At 39.2% G+C, this 18607-nt stretch overlaps 2 protein-coding genes across 2 annotated transcripts in view; one reads left to right on the top strand and one right to left on the bottom strand.

Moving 5' to 3' along the window:
• The window catches only part of LOC137401122 (chitin synthase chs-2-like), a 26537-nt gene extending 14505 nt beyond the window's left edge, over window positions 1-12032 (top strand). The window contains exons 15-30 of the mRNA XM_068087489.1: window positions 287-449; window positions 1492-1606; window positions 2368-2583; window positions 2732-2895; window positions 3336-3410; window positions 3910-4170; window positions 4345-4561; window positions 5048-5197; window positions 5919-6094; window positions 6770-6963; window positions 7278-7404; window positions 7563-7676; window positions 8161-8311; window positions 8978-9220; window positions 10997-11216; window positions 11541-12032. Of these exons, the coding sequence (XP_067943590.1) occupies window positions 287-449; window positions 1492-1606; window positions 2368-2583; window positions 2732-2895; window positions 3336-3410; window positions 3910-4170; window positions 4345-4561; window positions 5048-5197; window positions 5919-6094; window positions 6770-6963; window positions 7278-7404; window positions 7563-7676; window positions 8161-8311; window positions 8978-9220; window positions 10997-11216; window positions 11541-11631 (2677 nt within the window). The 3' untranslated portion in view covers window positions 11632-12032. The remainder of the gene's footprint in view (window positions 1-286; window positions 450-1491; window positions 1607-2367; window positions 2584-2731; window positions 2896-3335; window positions 3411-3909; window positions 4171-4344; window positions 4562-5047; window positions 5198-5918; window positions 6095-6769; window positions 6964-7277; window positions 7405-7562; window positions 7677-8160; window positions 8312-8977; window positions 9221-10996; window positions 11217-11540) is intronic.
• Window positions 12013-17746, bottom strand: LOC137401123 (fibrinogen- and Ig-binding protein-like). Its single transcript, XM_068087490.1, has 4 exons — window positions 17555-17746; window positions 14114-14224; window positions 12907-13339; window positions 12013-12185 (listed from the first exon to the last, which is right to left on the bottom strand). Exons 1-4 carry the CDS (start codon window positions 17744-17746, stop codon window positions 12013-12015), a joined length of 909 nt encoding a protein of 302 aa, XP_067943591.1.
• Between the last annotated feature and the right edge of the window lie 861 nt (window positions 17747-18607).

The raw sequence follows: 18607 nt of genomic DNA on the forward strand, positions 1-18607 counted from the left end.
GGGCTTTGACTAGGCCATACCTCGTATGTAGACATAAATTTAGAAAACACTTTGGGCAAATCTTCGATTTTAGGTACAATTAAATTTATTTAAAATGGCGTACGTGTTCTGCTCAAATTGCAGACATGGTAAAGCTTACTAGTTTTGTCCTCATCTTCAGGTGTTCAATGGTAAGTTTCACCACCAGAAGGTTACTTACTAGTGTAGATATATTGGTCCAAGACTCATATTCACCATTAGTTACTAGTAGTTTGAATAATCCTATTTCACCTATGTCTCTCTGCAGCTCAGCCAGTTCTATATACAACCGAGCAGTTGAGCTAGAGCCACCCGTAAAAATACCCACACCATACGGTGGTAGACTGGAATGGACCATGCCAGGGGACAACAAGATCATAGCACATCTCAAGGATAAGAACAAAATCAGGCACAGGAAGCGCTGGTCTCAGGTGGGTTTATGCTGTAATCTGAGCACTGAGGCTCTCAAACACTGTCTAGCTTTTGTAAAATGTCAAATGTTATATTTAAAGTTTCACACTCTCTCCTTGCATGAACTGTGTGCTGAACCAATGTATGAGGGAGCGTACAACTACCGCAAAGTTGAACTATTTGTAAGGTGGAGGGCAACTGCAAAAACCTTGGTCTAATTTGTAAGGAATGGGTCAGCTGCAATAAACAAGGCTTATGAGTAAACAACCGTGCACCAAGTGTGTGATTACAAAACACATAAAAGTGCAAAGCTATAAAATACTTGCAAAAAAATGCAGCCATGGCACTCTCGTAAAGAAAATAAAACTACCAACATTTTGCAATCAAAATAGAGTGCAGAACTTGTGGGCAGCAAATAAACTACCTTCTTGCAATCTTTCGCTTCAGATTATGTACATGTACTACCTACTTACTCTCTATATCTTCAGATTATGTACATGTTCTACCTACTTACTCTCTATATCTTCAGATTATGTACATGTACTACCTACTTACTTTCTATATCTTCAGATTATGTACATGTACTACCTACTTACTCTCTATATCTTCAGATTATGTACATGTACTACCTACTTACTCTCTATATCTTCAGATTATGTACATGTACTACTTACTTACTCTCTATATCTTCAGATTATGTACATGTACTACCTACTTACTTTCTATATCTTCAGATTATGTACATGTACTACTTACTTACTCTCTATATCTTCAGATTATGTACATGTACTACCTACTTACTCTCTATATCTTCAGATTATGTACATGTTCTACCTACTTACTCTCTATATCTTCAGATTATGTACATGTACTACCTACTTACTTTCTATATCTTCAGATTATGTACATGTACTACCTACTTACTTTCTATATCTTCAGATTATGTACATGTACTACCTACTTACTTTCTATATCTTCAGATTATGTACATGTACTACCTACTTACTCTCTATATCTTCAGATTATGTACATGTACTACCAACTTACTCTCTATATCTTCAGATTATGTACATGTACTACCTTCTCGGATACAAGTTAGTCGGCAAGCAGTGCGACTTCAATGGCACCATCAGCTCCCGCGACAGTCACCTCACTTCTGACACAGCCAAGACTAAAAGTAAGTTGATTTGGTCAACGTTAGGCGTTGCAGCCTGTTTTGAGTACTAACCAGTCAGCAGAGTTTCATTTCCACAATAATAGCAGCAGAACAGGCTGAATGTTCAAGTTCATTTAATGAAAAACAATTGTGTTGGGCATTTACTGTACCTCATGTATGTTGATGCAAATGTGAGCACACTATAGAGATGTCTCATTGGAACACACCAAAGAGATGTCACAATGAAACATACCAAAGAGGTGTCACACATGGAACACACCATAGAGATGTCACAATGACAGCATTGACAATGTTGACAGTGTTACCTACGCTAGCAGCCCTGTCTGTTAGCAGTGTTACATACACTAGCTGTACTCGCTATTGACAGCGTTACCTGCACTAACACGGCTGCCTGTTGACAGTGTTACCTACAATCAGCAGCGCTAACTGTTGACAGCGTTACCTGCACTAACACTGCTGCCTGATTGATTTTAATAAGTTTTCAATAACAGACTCTTCCATACAAGACTCATGTTGGCTCAGAGCCTTCTCTATAAACTAGTGAACTCTACCGAGACTTATCCCGTTGCGCCACCTATCACATGCTGGTTATTGACTTACTGTTGTGTCTGGCTATCTGAGTATGTGAAGTAGACTCATACTACTAGCCCTTCCAACACAAACAGAGTAAGGCACAAATAGAGCCCTTCTTAACACGCACTATTCAGCTGCCTAAGGCTAACTGCATGCCGGTATAACTTAGTCTAGTAATATCGTTGCAGATCTCAAGAAACGCGCCCGTGCTGAACACTTTGCCAAAGCCAAAGTCTTTGATGATCTACCTGAGAAAACGATTCTTAAAGCGGAGAATACATTTTGTATGGCTCTTGATGGAGATGTAGATTTTAAACCTAATGCTGTACAACTATTGATAGATAGATTGAGGAGAAATAAGAAAGTTGGGGTGGTTTGTGGACGCATTCATCCTATCGGTTCAGGTATGCTACAGGAACTCTGCCAAGGATGCCTAGCATACGACAAAAAACATCCTTTGCATTGCTGATGCAGAATATAATAAATATACTTCAGATATTATTCGATACAGTTGAGTATGCAAAACTCTAGAAAATTTCTCACCTGTTACAGGGCCCATGGTCTGGTACCAGAGATTTGAATATGCTATCTCTCATTGGCTGCAGAAGGCTGCAGAGCATGTCTTGGGCTGTGTACTCTGCGCACCTGGGGCGTTCTCTCTGTTTAGAGGATCAGCGCTTATGGATGACAACATTATGAACACGTACTCTAAGCTGGTTGGTAGCATTCTGCAGATATTTCTGTATAGCACTTTCAAGGCAGCAGGTGCAGCTTGTTATAGCCTTAATCGACAATGGCAGCATTTGAATAAACTGTATTTACAAAGCAAAGCATCTTTGAATGTATTTTGGGTGTTTGCTAGTAAAGAGAGTTTGAACTCAAACACAGCCATCTGATGTTATAAATGTGTTGGAATATGGCTAGTAACAAATAATACTTCAATTGACTTATTATATCATTCAAATTGCTAAACTCTTCGTTTCTGTCTGACCAGTTTAAAGAGAAGCAATAACTAACAACTGAAAACTCAACACTTTTATGAGTCTTATAACAAACACAATAGCTAAAAACTAAAAGTGCGCTGAGAAATAATCTTTGAGTCATCGTAGAGCAGTTTTGAAAGTTGTAAAAGTGAAATTTATTGGACCTTTTACAGGCGACCGAAGCGACGCACTTTGTACAATACGACCAGGGTGAGGACCGATGGCTGTGCACTTTACTTCTTCAGCAGGTATATTATAAGCATGTGAACTAGTTGCAGGCAAATAGGCTTACTCTACATGGTACTTGCTGTAGTAGAGGTAGCAGTTGTAGTAGTAGTATTAGTAGTACCAGTAATAGTACATGTAGTAGTAGCAGTAGCAGTAGTAATAGTAGTAGTAGTAATAATAGTAGCAGTAGTAGTAGTAGTAGTAGTAGTAGTAGTAGTAGTAGTAGTAGTAATAGTAATAGTAGCAATAGTAGCAATAGTAGCAATAGTAGTAATAGTAGAAGTGGCCAGAAGTAATAGTAGTAGTAGTAACAGTAATAGCAGTAATAGTAGTAGTGGCAGTAATAGTAGTAGTAGTAGTAGTATTAGTAGTAGTAGTAGTAGTAATAGTAGTAGTAATAGTAGCAATAGTACTAGCCATGCTAGTAGTAATACTACTGGTAATAGTAGTTGCATTAGCTGTCGCAGTACAGCGGTAATAACAGTGCTAAGGTATTAATCTGTAAGACCTCTATTGCAGGGCTATAGAGTAGAATACGTAGCTGCTGCCGATGCCTTGACCTATGCACCTGAAAGCTTCCATGAGTTCTTCAACCAGCGAAGACGCTGGGGTCCTTCTACTATGGCTAATGTCCTTGACCTCCTCTTCTCGTGGAGGAGGACCGTTAAAATGAATGACAACATCTCAAGGATCTACATGCTTTATCAGGGGCTCATCTTTGCCTCCTCCATCCTCGGTCCAGCAACAATTGTTCTCATGTTGTCTGGGGCCTTTCGCAATGTGAGTTCTTAATGCATGGCGAGAGACTTTCACATTTTTGCTGTAACCAAAACACTAATAAAAGTACTGCTGCTGTTTAAGTATGCTGACACACTCTTATTATCTTATTCGCTACTTCATATTGTGGAAGACAACAGCAAAATTAGTTGCTAATGCTGCGCTTTGCTCTTGCAGTTGTTTGACCTATCAACTGAATGGGCGTACGTATTTGGAATATTACCACCTCTCCTCTACCTCATGCTCTGCTTCATGGTCAAGGCCGACACACAGATTTATGTGGCGAGTATAGCAACTGGCGTCTACGCTATCATCATGGTCGCAGTTATCATTGATACAATTGTGGAGATTGCATCGAATAGCTTACTCAGCCCTACGGGCATCTTCCTAATCCGTAAGTTATAGCACTTGTGACAAGCATTTGTGGGAAGTATGAGGTGACAGCAAAGGGCTGACACCGAGGACTTGTGGGAAGTATGAGGTGACAGCAAAGGGCTGACACCGAGGGCATCAAAGTTTAAACTTGAGAAGTCTTTACTAACCATGATATAGAAACAAATGCATTTAGGTTTGAGTACTAGCATAACTGTAACCAAAACTCCCTAAACATCTGGCTGTATATTGGGTATGTTTATCTATATTACCTATTATTACTATATTAAAGTTGAATGTCTTTATATCGCTACCAGTGGCCTTTTTGGGAATTCAGCCCCAACCTGTTGTTTGCGAATGAAGCGTCTAGGCCGATGTCGCTTTCAGCCATGTATTAGCTGCTCTCGCAATGCGTATCAGTACAAACCAGCCTATCAGATGTATGTACGTAGCACTGTCATTAAGTTCTCGAACAACCAGTTAGCATGAGCACTCATCTGTTTTGTAGTGGTTGGAGGTATTATGGTTATAGCCGGATGTTTACATCCTCAAGAATTCTGGGATTTGCCTTCTGGTCTTTTATACTTTCTTTCTATCCCGTCTGGCTATCTTCTGCTCACGATCTTTATGTTGACCAACATGCACAATGTCTCTTGGGGTAAGTACATGATAATCAGAAAGGTATAGCTGTGAATTCATCGCAGCATTATGCGTGTGGGACAGTGTTCCTTATGGTCTATCCGCCATCCATGCATGCAGGCCATCATTTTTATCCTGCCTCTTATTGTACAATAAGACGCAGGATAAAAACGTTAAGCCCGCGATTTATCTCACTGTTAATCAGATAGCCTGCAGCACGTCTGTAGATTTTTACCATACTTCCTTCGCATCACAATCCATAAACGTGTTCATTGAGGGAAATTGTCCTTAAAGCAATCAAAGGTGCATTCTTGAGTTTTGAGTCACATGAGGGTTTAAAAGGCACTCATATGTCTCAACAACCAGGCAGTTCTGACCAACTATTGTCGGTGAGCTGGCAGAGTGCACAGAGCGTATTGGTGTGGAGTTTGAAGAAAATTTGGGCCCAAAATGTTGAAAATGTGTTGCATTGATACAGACTAACAGACATAATGGCAAAGTGTGAGTTATTAAAAGAGATCTTATATTTTGTCACGTATCCTGCTCCATATCTTGTTAAAAATAGTAAAAAGCGCAAGCATTGCTACAAACCAAAAATAAAATAATTTTAGTATGCTAATCTATTGAAGGATTTCATTAGATAGGGATACTAATATAATAATATATAATAAATATTCTCAATTTTCAACCAATTTATAAACCTGAGTCGCCATCATACTGACCTCTCTCTGACCTCTCAGGTACTCGGGAAGTTGCTAAACCAAAGCCGAAGAAAAAACCGGAAGACGAAGAAGCGCCTGCCGGCACAGTCATCGTCCAAAAGCCGAAAAAGTCTGACAGTTTTCTTACTAATCTAATCGACCGGCAGACTGAGGAAGACTCACTCTGCGGTAAAATGGCCGTATTTTTCCAAAAGGTGATGAATTGTCTTTACTAACGACATATATGTAGAAGGTACTGATTTTCATTATCACTTTCACGAGCTGAAAATTTATGATACATTTAAATTTCATACATATTCAAACCTGTGAAATTGTTACAACATACTGTGAAAGTTATAATAAGAGAAGACAACTTTAATTTGTATTTATACGAAAACATTCATGATTTGCATTTGAGCAAATAAAGCACAATTTAGTACTTTTAAACATGTAATTAAACAATGATAAGCCAAAGATTGTATTTTCCCTAAAAGCACAAACTGAATTATATTGTTGAGTACACTTCAATGGCTCCTCTCTCTACTAAGACAAACATTGAGCGCAAGTTCTGTTTCAATGGTGATAAATTTCCAGATAGCAGATGTCACAGTACTTTGCTGTAGCAGATGTCAAAACTCCTTTGCAATAGCATATGTCACAATACCACAATATCTATGATATTATTTAGTCTTTATACTACAGAGATCTAATAAAATCTTTTATAAAAGTTTGACTCGTATGACAGGTGAAACTGTCACAGCCTGCAGTTTTACGGAGTCATGCGATCATAAAGGAATTGTTCATTAACAATAAAACTGAGCTATGGACCTCAGGCTGCTTCAGTGTATCAATACATATCTCTGTTTCATAATATCTTTGGTAAATCACAGTGCTGCGGAAAGGCCAATGATGTCGCTATATATGACATGGTGAAAAAGATGAATGATAAATTGGAAGAAATGGAGAAAGTGGCTGCAGCTGATATCTATGACAACCAGGCCTTATACGCAGCTCCTCCATCAGATATCTATGGGAGGAAATCTTCGCAAACCTATGGTGGCATCTATGGCAGCGTTTCAAATCGGTGGGTGCACTTATCGAGTAGTTTATAAAAGGTGTAGTAGATAACAACAAGCGTGTTGCAGCAGATGTATCTGGTCCTGTTGCAGTAGGCGCATGTAACACTATTACGTTGTGTTGCAGCAGATGTATCTGGTCCTGTTGCAGTAGGCGCATGTAACACTATTACGTTGATCCACCTGCACAAAGTTAGCTTTTAAAGTTTGATTCATACTTGTTTAACTTCCATCTGCTTTATTTTATTTTTCGTTACTTTCTAAAAGTAAAGCAATCATTCGCGATAGAAATGCACTGAACAATTGAACATCACTTACCCAGAATTCCTGGTGTGACCCCCGAGCTTCCTGAAGATGAAGAAGCCATTGACCAGTATTACCAGATGGTTCACCGCGATGACATGATCAACCCTTACTGGCTTGAAGAAGAATGTCTCCGAGGATGTGAGGTAACATGTTAAATATTTTCTGCTCGAAGACATAACTTGGTTCATAATTTTGGAGTTGCATTTTTTGGTGATTAGATTTATATGCACACATCTATTATTATCTGCTGTAAATACCATAGATTGAATTTTACTAACTATATTATCACTAATAATTGCAGATTCAACTTCTTGATCAAGAAGAAGTTACCTTCTGGAGAAAGTTCATCAAAAAGTACCTGCAACCAATTGATAAAGACGTTGAAAAAGAAAAAAAGATAGCAGATGACCTAAAGGTATGTGAATATTATATTTATAAGGGAGGGGGGCACTACTAGCCCTACGCTTAAGCTCCTACGAAGGTCTTAACAAAACTTTCAAGGTTTCCACTGTGACCCATTAGCTATAAAGAGGATCACATGAGTTTAGCCTAAGTTCTATACATGCATTGTTATCAACTATCAGTTGAGCTTAGCCTAGGCCCCTCACAACTACATCGCTTTGGCAAAACACTTGGCCGACCTACTTTAAATTTGTTTGACATATTTTCATGAATCTAATTTTGACAACAACCATTTTACAGATATTGGCTTTGTTTTGTATTGGGAGAGGGATGGGGGTGCTAAAGTAGCGAATCATTTGATAGTCTCATCTATAGTTATTGTAACATTCTGCGCATAAAATCCCTCTGAAGGTATCTGAATACTTAAGATCATCTGAAAGGGTAGTTATGGTTGCTAATTAGATGTTTATGTATGTATGCTTATTTTTTGTTAACAGGGAATGAGGAACAATGTTTGTCTTGGATTTTTCATACTAAATGCCCTATGGATTGCCATCATGTTTAGAATCGCTCTTGCTGAAGATGATCTCAAACCAATATATTTCAAGTACAGCGTTAATGGAAACGAGCTTGAAGTTGAGCCCCTTGGTATGTGTTACTATTACACTTGTACATCATTGGCATCTGGCGTGTTTAACGAGCAGCATATCTGCATCTCAGTGGGTGTAGTTACCAAGAGAGAAAGTGCGAGAGAGCGGGAGAGAGTGGGGGAGAGAGAGAGTAGGGGGAGAGAGAGTGGGGTGAGAGAGAGAAGAGGTAGTGAGACTAGGGTGAGAAAAAGGGAAAGAGAGAAAAGAAAATGAGGGAGAGAGAAAGAGGTCGCAAGAGCAGAGGTAGAGGGAAGGAGAGAAAGACGAGAAGAAGAAAAGGGGGAAAAAGGAGGAGGGTGAAAAAGAGAGAAAGCGAAAGAGCGGAAGAGCGAAGTAAAAAGAAGGAGAGAGAGAGGAGAGAAAGAAAGTGAGGAAGAAAGGAGAAGCAGGGGGAGAGAGGCGAGAGAGGAAGAGGGAGAAGCATAGGAAGAGAAAAAAGAGAGGGAATTGTGATAACATGTATTTTATTGCCAATTCCTTTTTTTGAAAAAACCAGTCAGCTTGCAAGTTATCATTGATCGGAATGTTTATCTATATAGATAAACCTTGCTAGCATTACAGCTAGCAAGGTTTATCTATATGAATAAACCTTGCTAGCATTACAGCTAGCAAGCAACAACCATGCCTCACAGCAGCAACCATAATACCCCATGTATTTGTACAGGTTTGATTTTCCTATCGATCTTTGGCGTGACCTTGATCCTGCAGTTCTTTGGTATGTTGTGGCATCGCTGGGGAACCCTTCGACACATCATGGCAACTACTATTATTGACTTTATTCCTGGGGTTAATACGCTATCTCTTGCCAAGAAAGATGAGAGTGTTATCATATCGGAGGCAAGAAAGACAGCTAAAGAAATCGCGAGACTAGAGCCAGATGGGCGTATAGAGGAGATCTATCCTCAAGGTTAGTGCCCCTATAAGATAGCTATTCAAGCACGCTTGCAATGCACTGCAAGAGCTCATGACGCATGATAAATTTTTATTATCAACACCTGACTAGCATTTAGATGAGCCATCCATCTCCAACTAGGCATATGCATTGCAACAGGTTGACTTGCAACAAATTTCACATTACAGTTATTTGGTATCAAAAGGTTCACCATGTTTTACTCTGCTGTGTTGTAAGTGCAAAATATGTGGAAATGTGATTACAAGCTCTTAAAAGCTAAAAAACGAACAGTTTATCGCAGCCATCATGAAAACGCCGTAGATTGGAATCCCTTTCCAAAACGACTCAAATGGGATGTAGATGAACACAATGGCTTCTGTTTACACTTTCATGCAACCTCATTCGTCGAAATACTTTCACATACATACTTCCACGCATTCAATAAAACCATGTTATAAAACCAAACTAACTGGTAATCGCAGCCATCCTGAAAACGTCGTAGTTTGGAATCTCTTTATTTCGATGACGTACTCAAACATTGTAGTTATTGTTTTGACACGCGATGCTATCACGTGAAATTAAAGACCAACAAAAGGCTCCGTATAAAATGTCTCGTAGCACTAGTTTGTGACAAACACTTCGAGTTCTACCGGAAAGTCTGTATCAAACATAAATGCTCGCTACTTTACAGTTTCACTTCAGTTTGGTCGTCATCATCTAGTCGTAATTTGATCATGCGACCCATACTTCCTGCCAAATAGCGCGAACAATTTCTGCAGCATTTTTCGACTATCACAGGTGACCAACAGGCTCATTATGTTTATCAGAAGATGATATGCACTCTTTCGAGCTAAGGTTAATAAATTAAACGAATTTTTACAGTAGGTTTTGAGATATCAGTGCTCAAAGTAACAGCATTACAATGATGATGAAATAGATGCGTAAGAACAATAGACATGGTTTTATTGAATGCGTGGAAATATGTTTGTGAAAGTATTTTGACGAATGAGGTTGCATGAAAGTGTAAACAGAAGCCATTGTGTTTATCTAGATCCCATTTGAGTAGTTTTGGAAAGGGATTCCAATCCACAGCGTTTTCATGATGGCTTCGATAAACTTTTTGTTTTTGAGCTTTTAAGAGCTTGTAATCACATTTCCACATATTTTGCACCTACAACACAACAGAGTAAAACATGGTGGATCTTTTGATACCAAATAACTGTAATGTGAATTTTGTTGTAAGTCAACATTTAAACATAAAGTAGCTGAGAACTTGGCAGAAGACCAGATGTCCACAAGCATTAAAACTAAGATTTGTTGCTAATTGAACATGTTTTTGCTGCCACTAACAATACATGGTAGATATGATTGTAATTTGAAAAACTATTGCAAGCTATAAGGCATACATTATCAATATCTACGTGCGAGTCCACGTGTACATTTATGTTATCATGGTCATTTACGTTATCACGTTCATTTATGTTATCACGTTCACATGTTTATTTATGTTATGACGGCAAAGTGGAAATCACTAAAAGTACATTAACTTTAAAATTTGTGCTCAAACTTTTCTAAACTTTTTACACATGATAACATAACTCCAATTTTTTAGGACCATGGGTATTAATGAGGTCATATTGAGCCATTCCTTTGCACTGTCTGCTGACTCAGTCGATTCTAAAAATGTGTTCAGTTGTAATTTAAAAATTCCGAGTATATTATTAAAACCATTTTGGAGGGCAGAGCATAAATTGATCCCGCATCATTAATGTGTATCACACCATCCTGTAGGCCCACTATCACCAAACAGTGAGTCTGGAGATAGTGATGGCAACTTCCGAAGAAAGGGTTTAGCCAGAATCTCAATCAGAGACAGATTTAAGAAGAATCTTGCCAAGGTCATTACCGAAGCCAACTCTGATGAGCCAGAACCCATTCCGAGAGAAGAGCCAGGCCTGCCACTTGCACCACCACCTTTGCCCAGAAGAGGAAAATTTACTAAAATCAACAGGTATCCATATCAAATATCGAACTTTTCATGCCAGCTATATTAATCAATAATATTATTCAATAATGTTAATCAATAATGTTAATTATTGATTAACGTAAAATCCATTATGTAAATCAATTATATTAACCAATTATATCAACCGATTATATTAAACAATATTTTGCACTGTCTCTTATTATGAGTCCTTCTGCAATGCTCACTAAAATCCTTTTCAAACTTCACTAATTTGTCTTCTCTGCAATCTGCTCTATCTGTTCATAAATCCACTGTTTTTTCTTTTTGTGTATCTGCCACTCGAAATACAACGGCTATCTTACATTTCAGAGCACACACTGTTCGACAAGTGAAACGACTCCAAAGTTTAAAGAAGCATTCAGCTGCAGCAGAAAACAATGCAATGGATAGTGGAGTCTAGCCAATGTTCAGAAAGAAGAGAAATGATCACAAGTGTAAAACAAAGTAGAAGGCTGCTGAGCAGGCAGCGAGTAACTCTTTGCCACACGCATGTGGAGAAAACTCTTGGTGGATGATACATAGATGTAATTATGTATGCCTGTATTCTTTTATATATAGATAGGTATTCTTGGCATTTAAATCAGAGATTAGGAACAAAAGATAATAAATATAACATTTAGTATTTAGTATTTATAGACTTGGTACCCAGTGGTGATGAATTTATAGACTTGGTACCCAGCAGTGATGAATTAACAAATCATTTGAAAATAGTCTGTCTTACTTGAGTAAGTTCCCATCTATCTGATGACTAGATGAATATATCTAATCGGTGAACAAGACTTCACCGTAGTAGTAGTGTGATCTTCTGCTTTGAGTTTTGCTTGCCTACTGATGGACTGGTTTTTGTGGCTGAAAGCAGCCTTTCTTTTAAAAAGTTGTTTTCTTCTTGCAGGGTAGATAACTCCCGTTTGATTGAGACAAATTCTTTAAATGTTGCTGAGTCATCGCTTTTACCTGAAATAAAAAATCAATGAATTATCAATAATAGGCAATGATTACAATCTTAGCAACAAGAATAATTAGCACACTGTCGGCCGACCTCTACACAAACAGCGGTGCTCATGGCTTTTCTAGGAAGTAATTTAAGTTGGCCGTGTATCTCGTGGGAAACGATGCAACAAGTCAAGCAGCCAATTAGAAAGCCCAATAATGTCAATTGAACATATGATTTCCTTCCTGACAAAGGCTGCTCTCACAAACTGTATTGCAAGCAATGCAATACTCAATTAATTGGTTTCTCAACTACCGTACAATGTAGGCACACACATGCAAACACACTACAGCAAAATGTAAGCATGTATTCACACAGCTAGACAATATACAATATAGACACACACAAAGTCACGAGCACACATGCCCACACGCACATGTACAACTTGGTTGCAACATAGCTAAACACACTACAGATATAAACATTGACAATACATTGGCCTTCCAACAAGTACACAAGTGGCAGACAGTTGAACTGCAAATACGAGATATACGTAGTTGGAACATAGTCCTAAACACCAGGGCAGTAGGCAGTATCATTATGACTACATGCTTACAAAGGTCAATCAGCATTCCATACTTTCTACCAGGCAGCCAAGTCAACCTGATTCAACTAGATGTATTACAGGTCAAACTTTCATCAAGGAATATGGAAAACAAGTTTAAATATTACAGGAATGGTTACCTTTTAATTTTGATAGTGTTTCCTTCAATTCGGTGACTTCCCTTTTGAGAGCCTCAACCTCTCTCTCAAAACTGTACCTTTTAATCTGTGTTGCCTCCAGCTCTCCCATAAGCTCTTCAGCGCTTCTTTTGCACATTGATATCTCTGAGTCCTTACCATGCAGCAAATGCTGGAGCGACGAGACCTCATTTAAAGCTTTCATTAGCTTACTTTTGTAAGACTTGATTTCATTGTCCTGAAGTGCCAGCAGCGACGCATTGGAGGCAGTTAGCTCTGACTCCAGCTGCTTCCTTATGCCTTCTAGTTGTTTAATAGTCTGGTTGGCCGACCCTAATTGTTCCTTCAATGCTTGTTGTTTACAAAGTTCAAGGTCAAGACGTCTTATTTCCTTTAATTGATTGCCATTTTCCTCCCTAAGTGAGCGCACTTGTTGCTACAAGAGAAGATTTGAGATAAAAGGCTAAAGCCTTATAGTGAGACACCACGGAGTCTCAATAGTATTTGATAAAAGGTGCCAGAGTACCCTCCCCATCTCCCTAGGCCTACACGCACGCTTCAGAACAAAACCTAATGCTTTTAATCAGAGCAGCGATGCCACTCCGATATTACGATTCAATGAGAAAGCAACTCCTGCAGCTCCAGCAGATGGTTGACTTTTTAGGGAAGTATGACATTTTATAAACTTTATGTTAATTAATTTTTATATACTTATGTAAAATGGCATTTAAATTTGCTTCCCTCGACAGTGATGCTTTGCTTGTCTCTTCAGTGATGGTGTAACTCCCAAACCATATCTAGTTGTGGCAATCCGCTCAAAGCAACTAGCAACAGTTGATATGAATGACTTGCGTGTCATGACACTGCATTATTAGCTCTTAGTAACTTGACAAAGACCATAGACATAAGCCACTAAATGCAAAATAGGGTTTAGGGTGTTTGAGACTCACTTCTAGAGACAGAATACTTGGATCTATTGCCTACAACGTCTAAGACAGGTTGATCTTAGTTTATCTAGGTTAGGTTAGTGCTATTGCTCTCCAGAGTGTTTGCGAGTCTGATACAGAGTGAGCTAAGGAGCTATAGAACTCAGGCTATAGCTGTTATTACTGATCAGCATGGCTCTCTATCCAGCTTAACCATACAAATGCTCTCTTGGGCCTTGAGCCTCAGGCTATAACTGTTATTACTGGGCCGTGACCAGTCACACCTGCAAGTTATCAATTTGGTGCTCATATTCCGCTGTCTTTCCTCTCATCTCCAGATGGTTGACAGCTAGCTCTGATTTGGCCCTCAGAGCCTCTTCTAGACTTGAATTGAGCTGCAATACATAGACGTAGATACAATTCACGGACTGCTCGATCAACTTCATAAATCATAGATATGGAACAAAAAAGAAACTGATTGTGATGTCCATGAGCAGTAGGCATGTCCATAGAACTCCATGCTCTCAGCAAAAAGCTACCACACAAGTATCATGCTCGGTTGTTGCTGAGAATTTATGCATGATTTGGTGCAGCAAATCAAGAGATCTGTTTGAAGGCTTCAAGAAGCCTCCAGCTGTTTGGAGAAATTGAGAACTACACAGCACCTAGGCATAAAGAATTATTTGTTTGTGTACTCATGTTTTAGCAAGATATAAACTGCGTTTGTTTCGCGAGCGAATTAGGTTGGATCAATTGCTTATGTATAAATAGTCCCAGTTTCAGCAGGTATTTTCATGATTAGAGTGGAACCACAACTTTGTGTTTTTATTAGTTTTTACCATCTTAGCTTATAGACTGCTAAAACTGGTTAACTAGCTGGAAGCTAATATCTTCCAGCTTGAACCAACTGTGAAAAGAGGTAGACTGAAAGAACGGGTAGACTGAGAGAACGGGTAGACTGAGAGAACGGGTAGACTGAGAGAAGAGGTAGACTGAGAGAACGGGTAGACTGAGAGAACGGGTAGACTGAGAAAATGGCTAGACTGAGAGAACAGGTAGATTGAGAAAAGAGGTGGACTGAGAGAACGGGTAGACTGAGAGAATGGGTAGACTGAAAAAAGAGGTGGACTGAGAGAACGGGTAGACTGAGAGAAGAGGTAGACTGAGAAAACGGGTATAGACTGTGAGAAGAGGTAGACTGAGAAAATGGCTAGACTGAGAGAACAGGTAGATTGAGAAAAGAGGTGGACTGAGAGAACGGGTAAACTGAGAGAAAGGGTAGACTTAGAGAACAGGTAGACTGAGAGAGTAGACTGAGAGAATGAGTAGACTGAGAGAACGGGTAGACTGAGAGAACAGGTAGGCTGAGAGAACTTACAAAGGTCAGTCAGTTTATATGCCGAAGGTTTAACTGAGCGTGATCAACGTTAGCCTAAGTAAACCTGCTAACAACAGAGGTATAACAACACCTTCGAGAGTCAAAAGTTCGTAAGACTAGTGTTTTGCTGCACCTTCTGCAGACGTTCTATCTCCAAAGCCATGTCTTTTGACACCATCTCCAACCTTCTCTCTGCATTCAGTTTTTCTTCCTTCAGTTTGTTCTGCTCCTTTTCATGCTTCTTTACAAGAGATGCATTGATCTCGTCTGCTCTAGACAAACTCTGTTCTTGCACCATTTTGATCTTTGCTTGCGCCTAAAAAATATCGGAAATTCTGGCCACAAAAAGAATTAGTATTGTATCGAAGACCGGTGCACCATTTGCGATTTGCCAGAGGAAAAGTTATATTCTTTATTTTCCTTCTGAAGTGCCTATTCATTCATTTTTTCTAATTCTTTTCTAGACATTCTCATCAATCAATCAATCTGAATCAATTTAAATTTTTATCATTCTCTTACTCACTATTACTCTGAAATATACTTATATCTGTCACTGAACGCCCTTGAATTCCATCATCATAATCCACGTATTAACTCCTGTGTCTATGTCCTGTGTTTATGGACAGATGTAAGTATATTTCAGAGTAATAGTGAGTAAGAGAACGATAGAAATTAGAGTTTATTCAGATTGATTGATTGATGAGAATGTCTAGCGAAGAATTAAAAACAAATAAATGAATAGGCGCTTCATAAAAGAAATAAGAATATAACTTTTCCACTGGCAAATCGTAAATGGCGCACCGGTCTTCGATAGTATTACACAGCCGCACCGGTCTTCGATAGTATTACACAGCCGCACCGGTCTTCGATAGTATTACACAGCCGCACCGGTTGCTTCCATACTAGATGTCTTTGATACCGAATTATTACTTTTTACTAGCATCAGTTGCTGTTGATCCTCAAGGCTACCGATACTAGCATCACCTGCTGTTGATCATCAAGGCTACCGATGCTAGCATCACCTGCTGTTGATCATCAAGGCTACCGATATTAGCATCACCTGCTGTTGATCATCAAGGCTACCGATACTAGCATCACCTGCTGTTGATCATCAAGGCTACCGATACTAGCATCACCTGCTGTTGATCATCAAGGCTACCGATACTAGCATCACCTGCTGTTGATCATCAAGGCTACCGATGCTAGCATCAACTGCTGTTGATCATCAAGGCTGCCGATACTAGAATCACCTGCTGTTGATCCTCAAGGCTACCGATACTAGCATCACCTGCTGTTAATCATCAAGACAACCAATATTAGCATCACCTGCTGTTGATCATCAAGGCTACCGATACTAGCATCACCTGCTGTTGATCATCAAGGCTACCGATACTAGCATCACCTGCTGTTGACCATCAAGGCTACCGATACTAGCATCACCTGCTGTTGATCATCAAGGCTACCGATGCTAGCATCACCAGCTGTTGATCATCAAGGCTACTGATACTAGCATCACCTACTGTTGATCATCAAGGCTACCGATGCTAGCATCACCTGCTGTTGATCATCAAGGCTACCGATGCTAGCATCACCTGCTGTTGATCATTAAGGCTACTGATGCTAGCATCACCTGCTGTTGATCATCAAGGCTACTGATACTAGCATCACCTGCTGTTGATCATCAAGGCTACCGATACTAGCATCACCTGCTGTTGATCATCAAAACTACCAATATTAGCATCACCTGCTGTTGATCATCAAGGCTACCGATGCTAGCATCACCTGCTGTTGATCCTCAAAATTACGGACTAATATTGGTTTGGGCTTTACTACCACAACTTTTTTGTTTGACAATTACTTTGGTAAACATTGAAATCAGGGTATCTACTTGCATTCTTTATCAGGGTCTCAAACGTGTTAATTTTAGACAAGCAGTCACATCGAATGTTCTTTTGAACAAAATATCTTTTGCAACATATGTAGGTCTTTATGAATTTGAAGAGCGAGATGTGCAGAGCGAGTGAACTTAGTTTATTGCAGATATCCTGCGGTAATAGGTGATTTTACAGTGCTATCACCAATGCTTCATCTGCTCCTAAAGCTACCCTAAAAGTTACAGCTATATTAACCAGTTAGACAATCTCCAGGTATTGCTCTTTGGAAAGCTCAAAATTATTTTATGGTCATTACTTACAGGATATTCTATGGATAACTAACAACGTTAAAACCTATATAGAACATAGCCTCAAATATTTAGACCAAATTTAGCAGCAGTGACTCACAACAGCAGTACAACCTACTCTAGTGAGCAAAGAATAGGAACGTTGAAGGTAAAACACTAACTCACGGCATCGTTTAGAGCATGTAACTCATCGCAGTGCAATTTCTGCTGTTCATATTCCTCGAGAAGCTGCCGAAGCTTCTTGTTCTCATTCATCAGTTCTTGGACATAGCCTAAGGTCTGAATGTGCTTCTTGTTGAGACGCTCATCTTGCTGCACCTTCAGACTGGATGTTATAGTAGCTCCTTTGTCCCCCATTTCTCACCAGACACTGAACGACTAGCGGTATATCAGTTCAAACCTTGTAACTGTTTGCAATGTTTCTAAGTTATTACAAATTTGAACAGGAAAGTTTGGATAGCAGTAGCGCAGTACATACGTCATTATGTGAATGCAGATCGGCGTGTTAGGTGTACAGGGTTTTTGTTATCATTCTATGGAATAATCAATACTGTATTATTGTAACAGAGCATTAAAGCGTAGAATAGAATGGATATCAATGTTGTTATGAGAGAGCGCATGATAAACTGGGCTGTTGACATAAAAGAAGGAGAACTGTAGCTGTCTAACCTCATTTGGAAATGGGCTCGCACACACTTAGATTAATAAGAGCAGCAGGTGCCTAACAATGCATACACAAATAGCTGATAGTGGCATGTCACGGAGCTTGATGTATAACGTGATATACAGGTAGATTAGTTTGATTAGAATGCCAAACCCGAGTACCATGTAACTGCATTATGATTACTCATGCTACAAGCAAGGATATACAGCCCCCTATAATTGCTACAAGTCTTTGCTGTCGGCAGCTTCTAAGGTGATACCACTAGCATAGAAAAAATTACTTGTTACAGATACTATTCAGATGATGGGTGCCTAATTGGGTAAAATAATTGTCCGCCATAAATAAATGTTCATTCACCCTATCAAATACTGTCTCATTCAAATGCTGACTCAGTCAAATGCTGTTTCTATGAAGGTGTGAGCTGACAGATGGTATCCTTTCATAAATAATAATCAGTTTATATCTCCAGTTAGGTATTAGGCAGCCCACTGCGAACAGATCCAGAGGTTATGGTAAGAACTAAAATGAAGTGAGAAGTTGTCTAATACCGTGTT

Source organism: Watersipora subatra, chromosome 7, assembly GCF_963576615.1.
Source record: "Watersipora subatra chromosome 7, tzWatSuba1.1, whole genome shotgun sequence".
Classification (NCBI taxonomy): Eukaryota; Metazoa; Bryozoa; class Gymnolaemata; order Cheilostomatida; family Watersiporidae; genus Watersipora; species Watersipora subatra.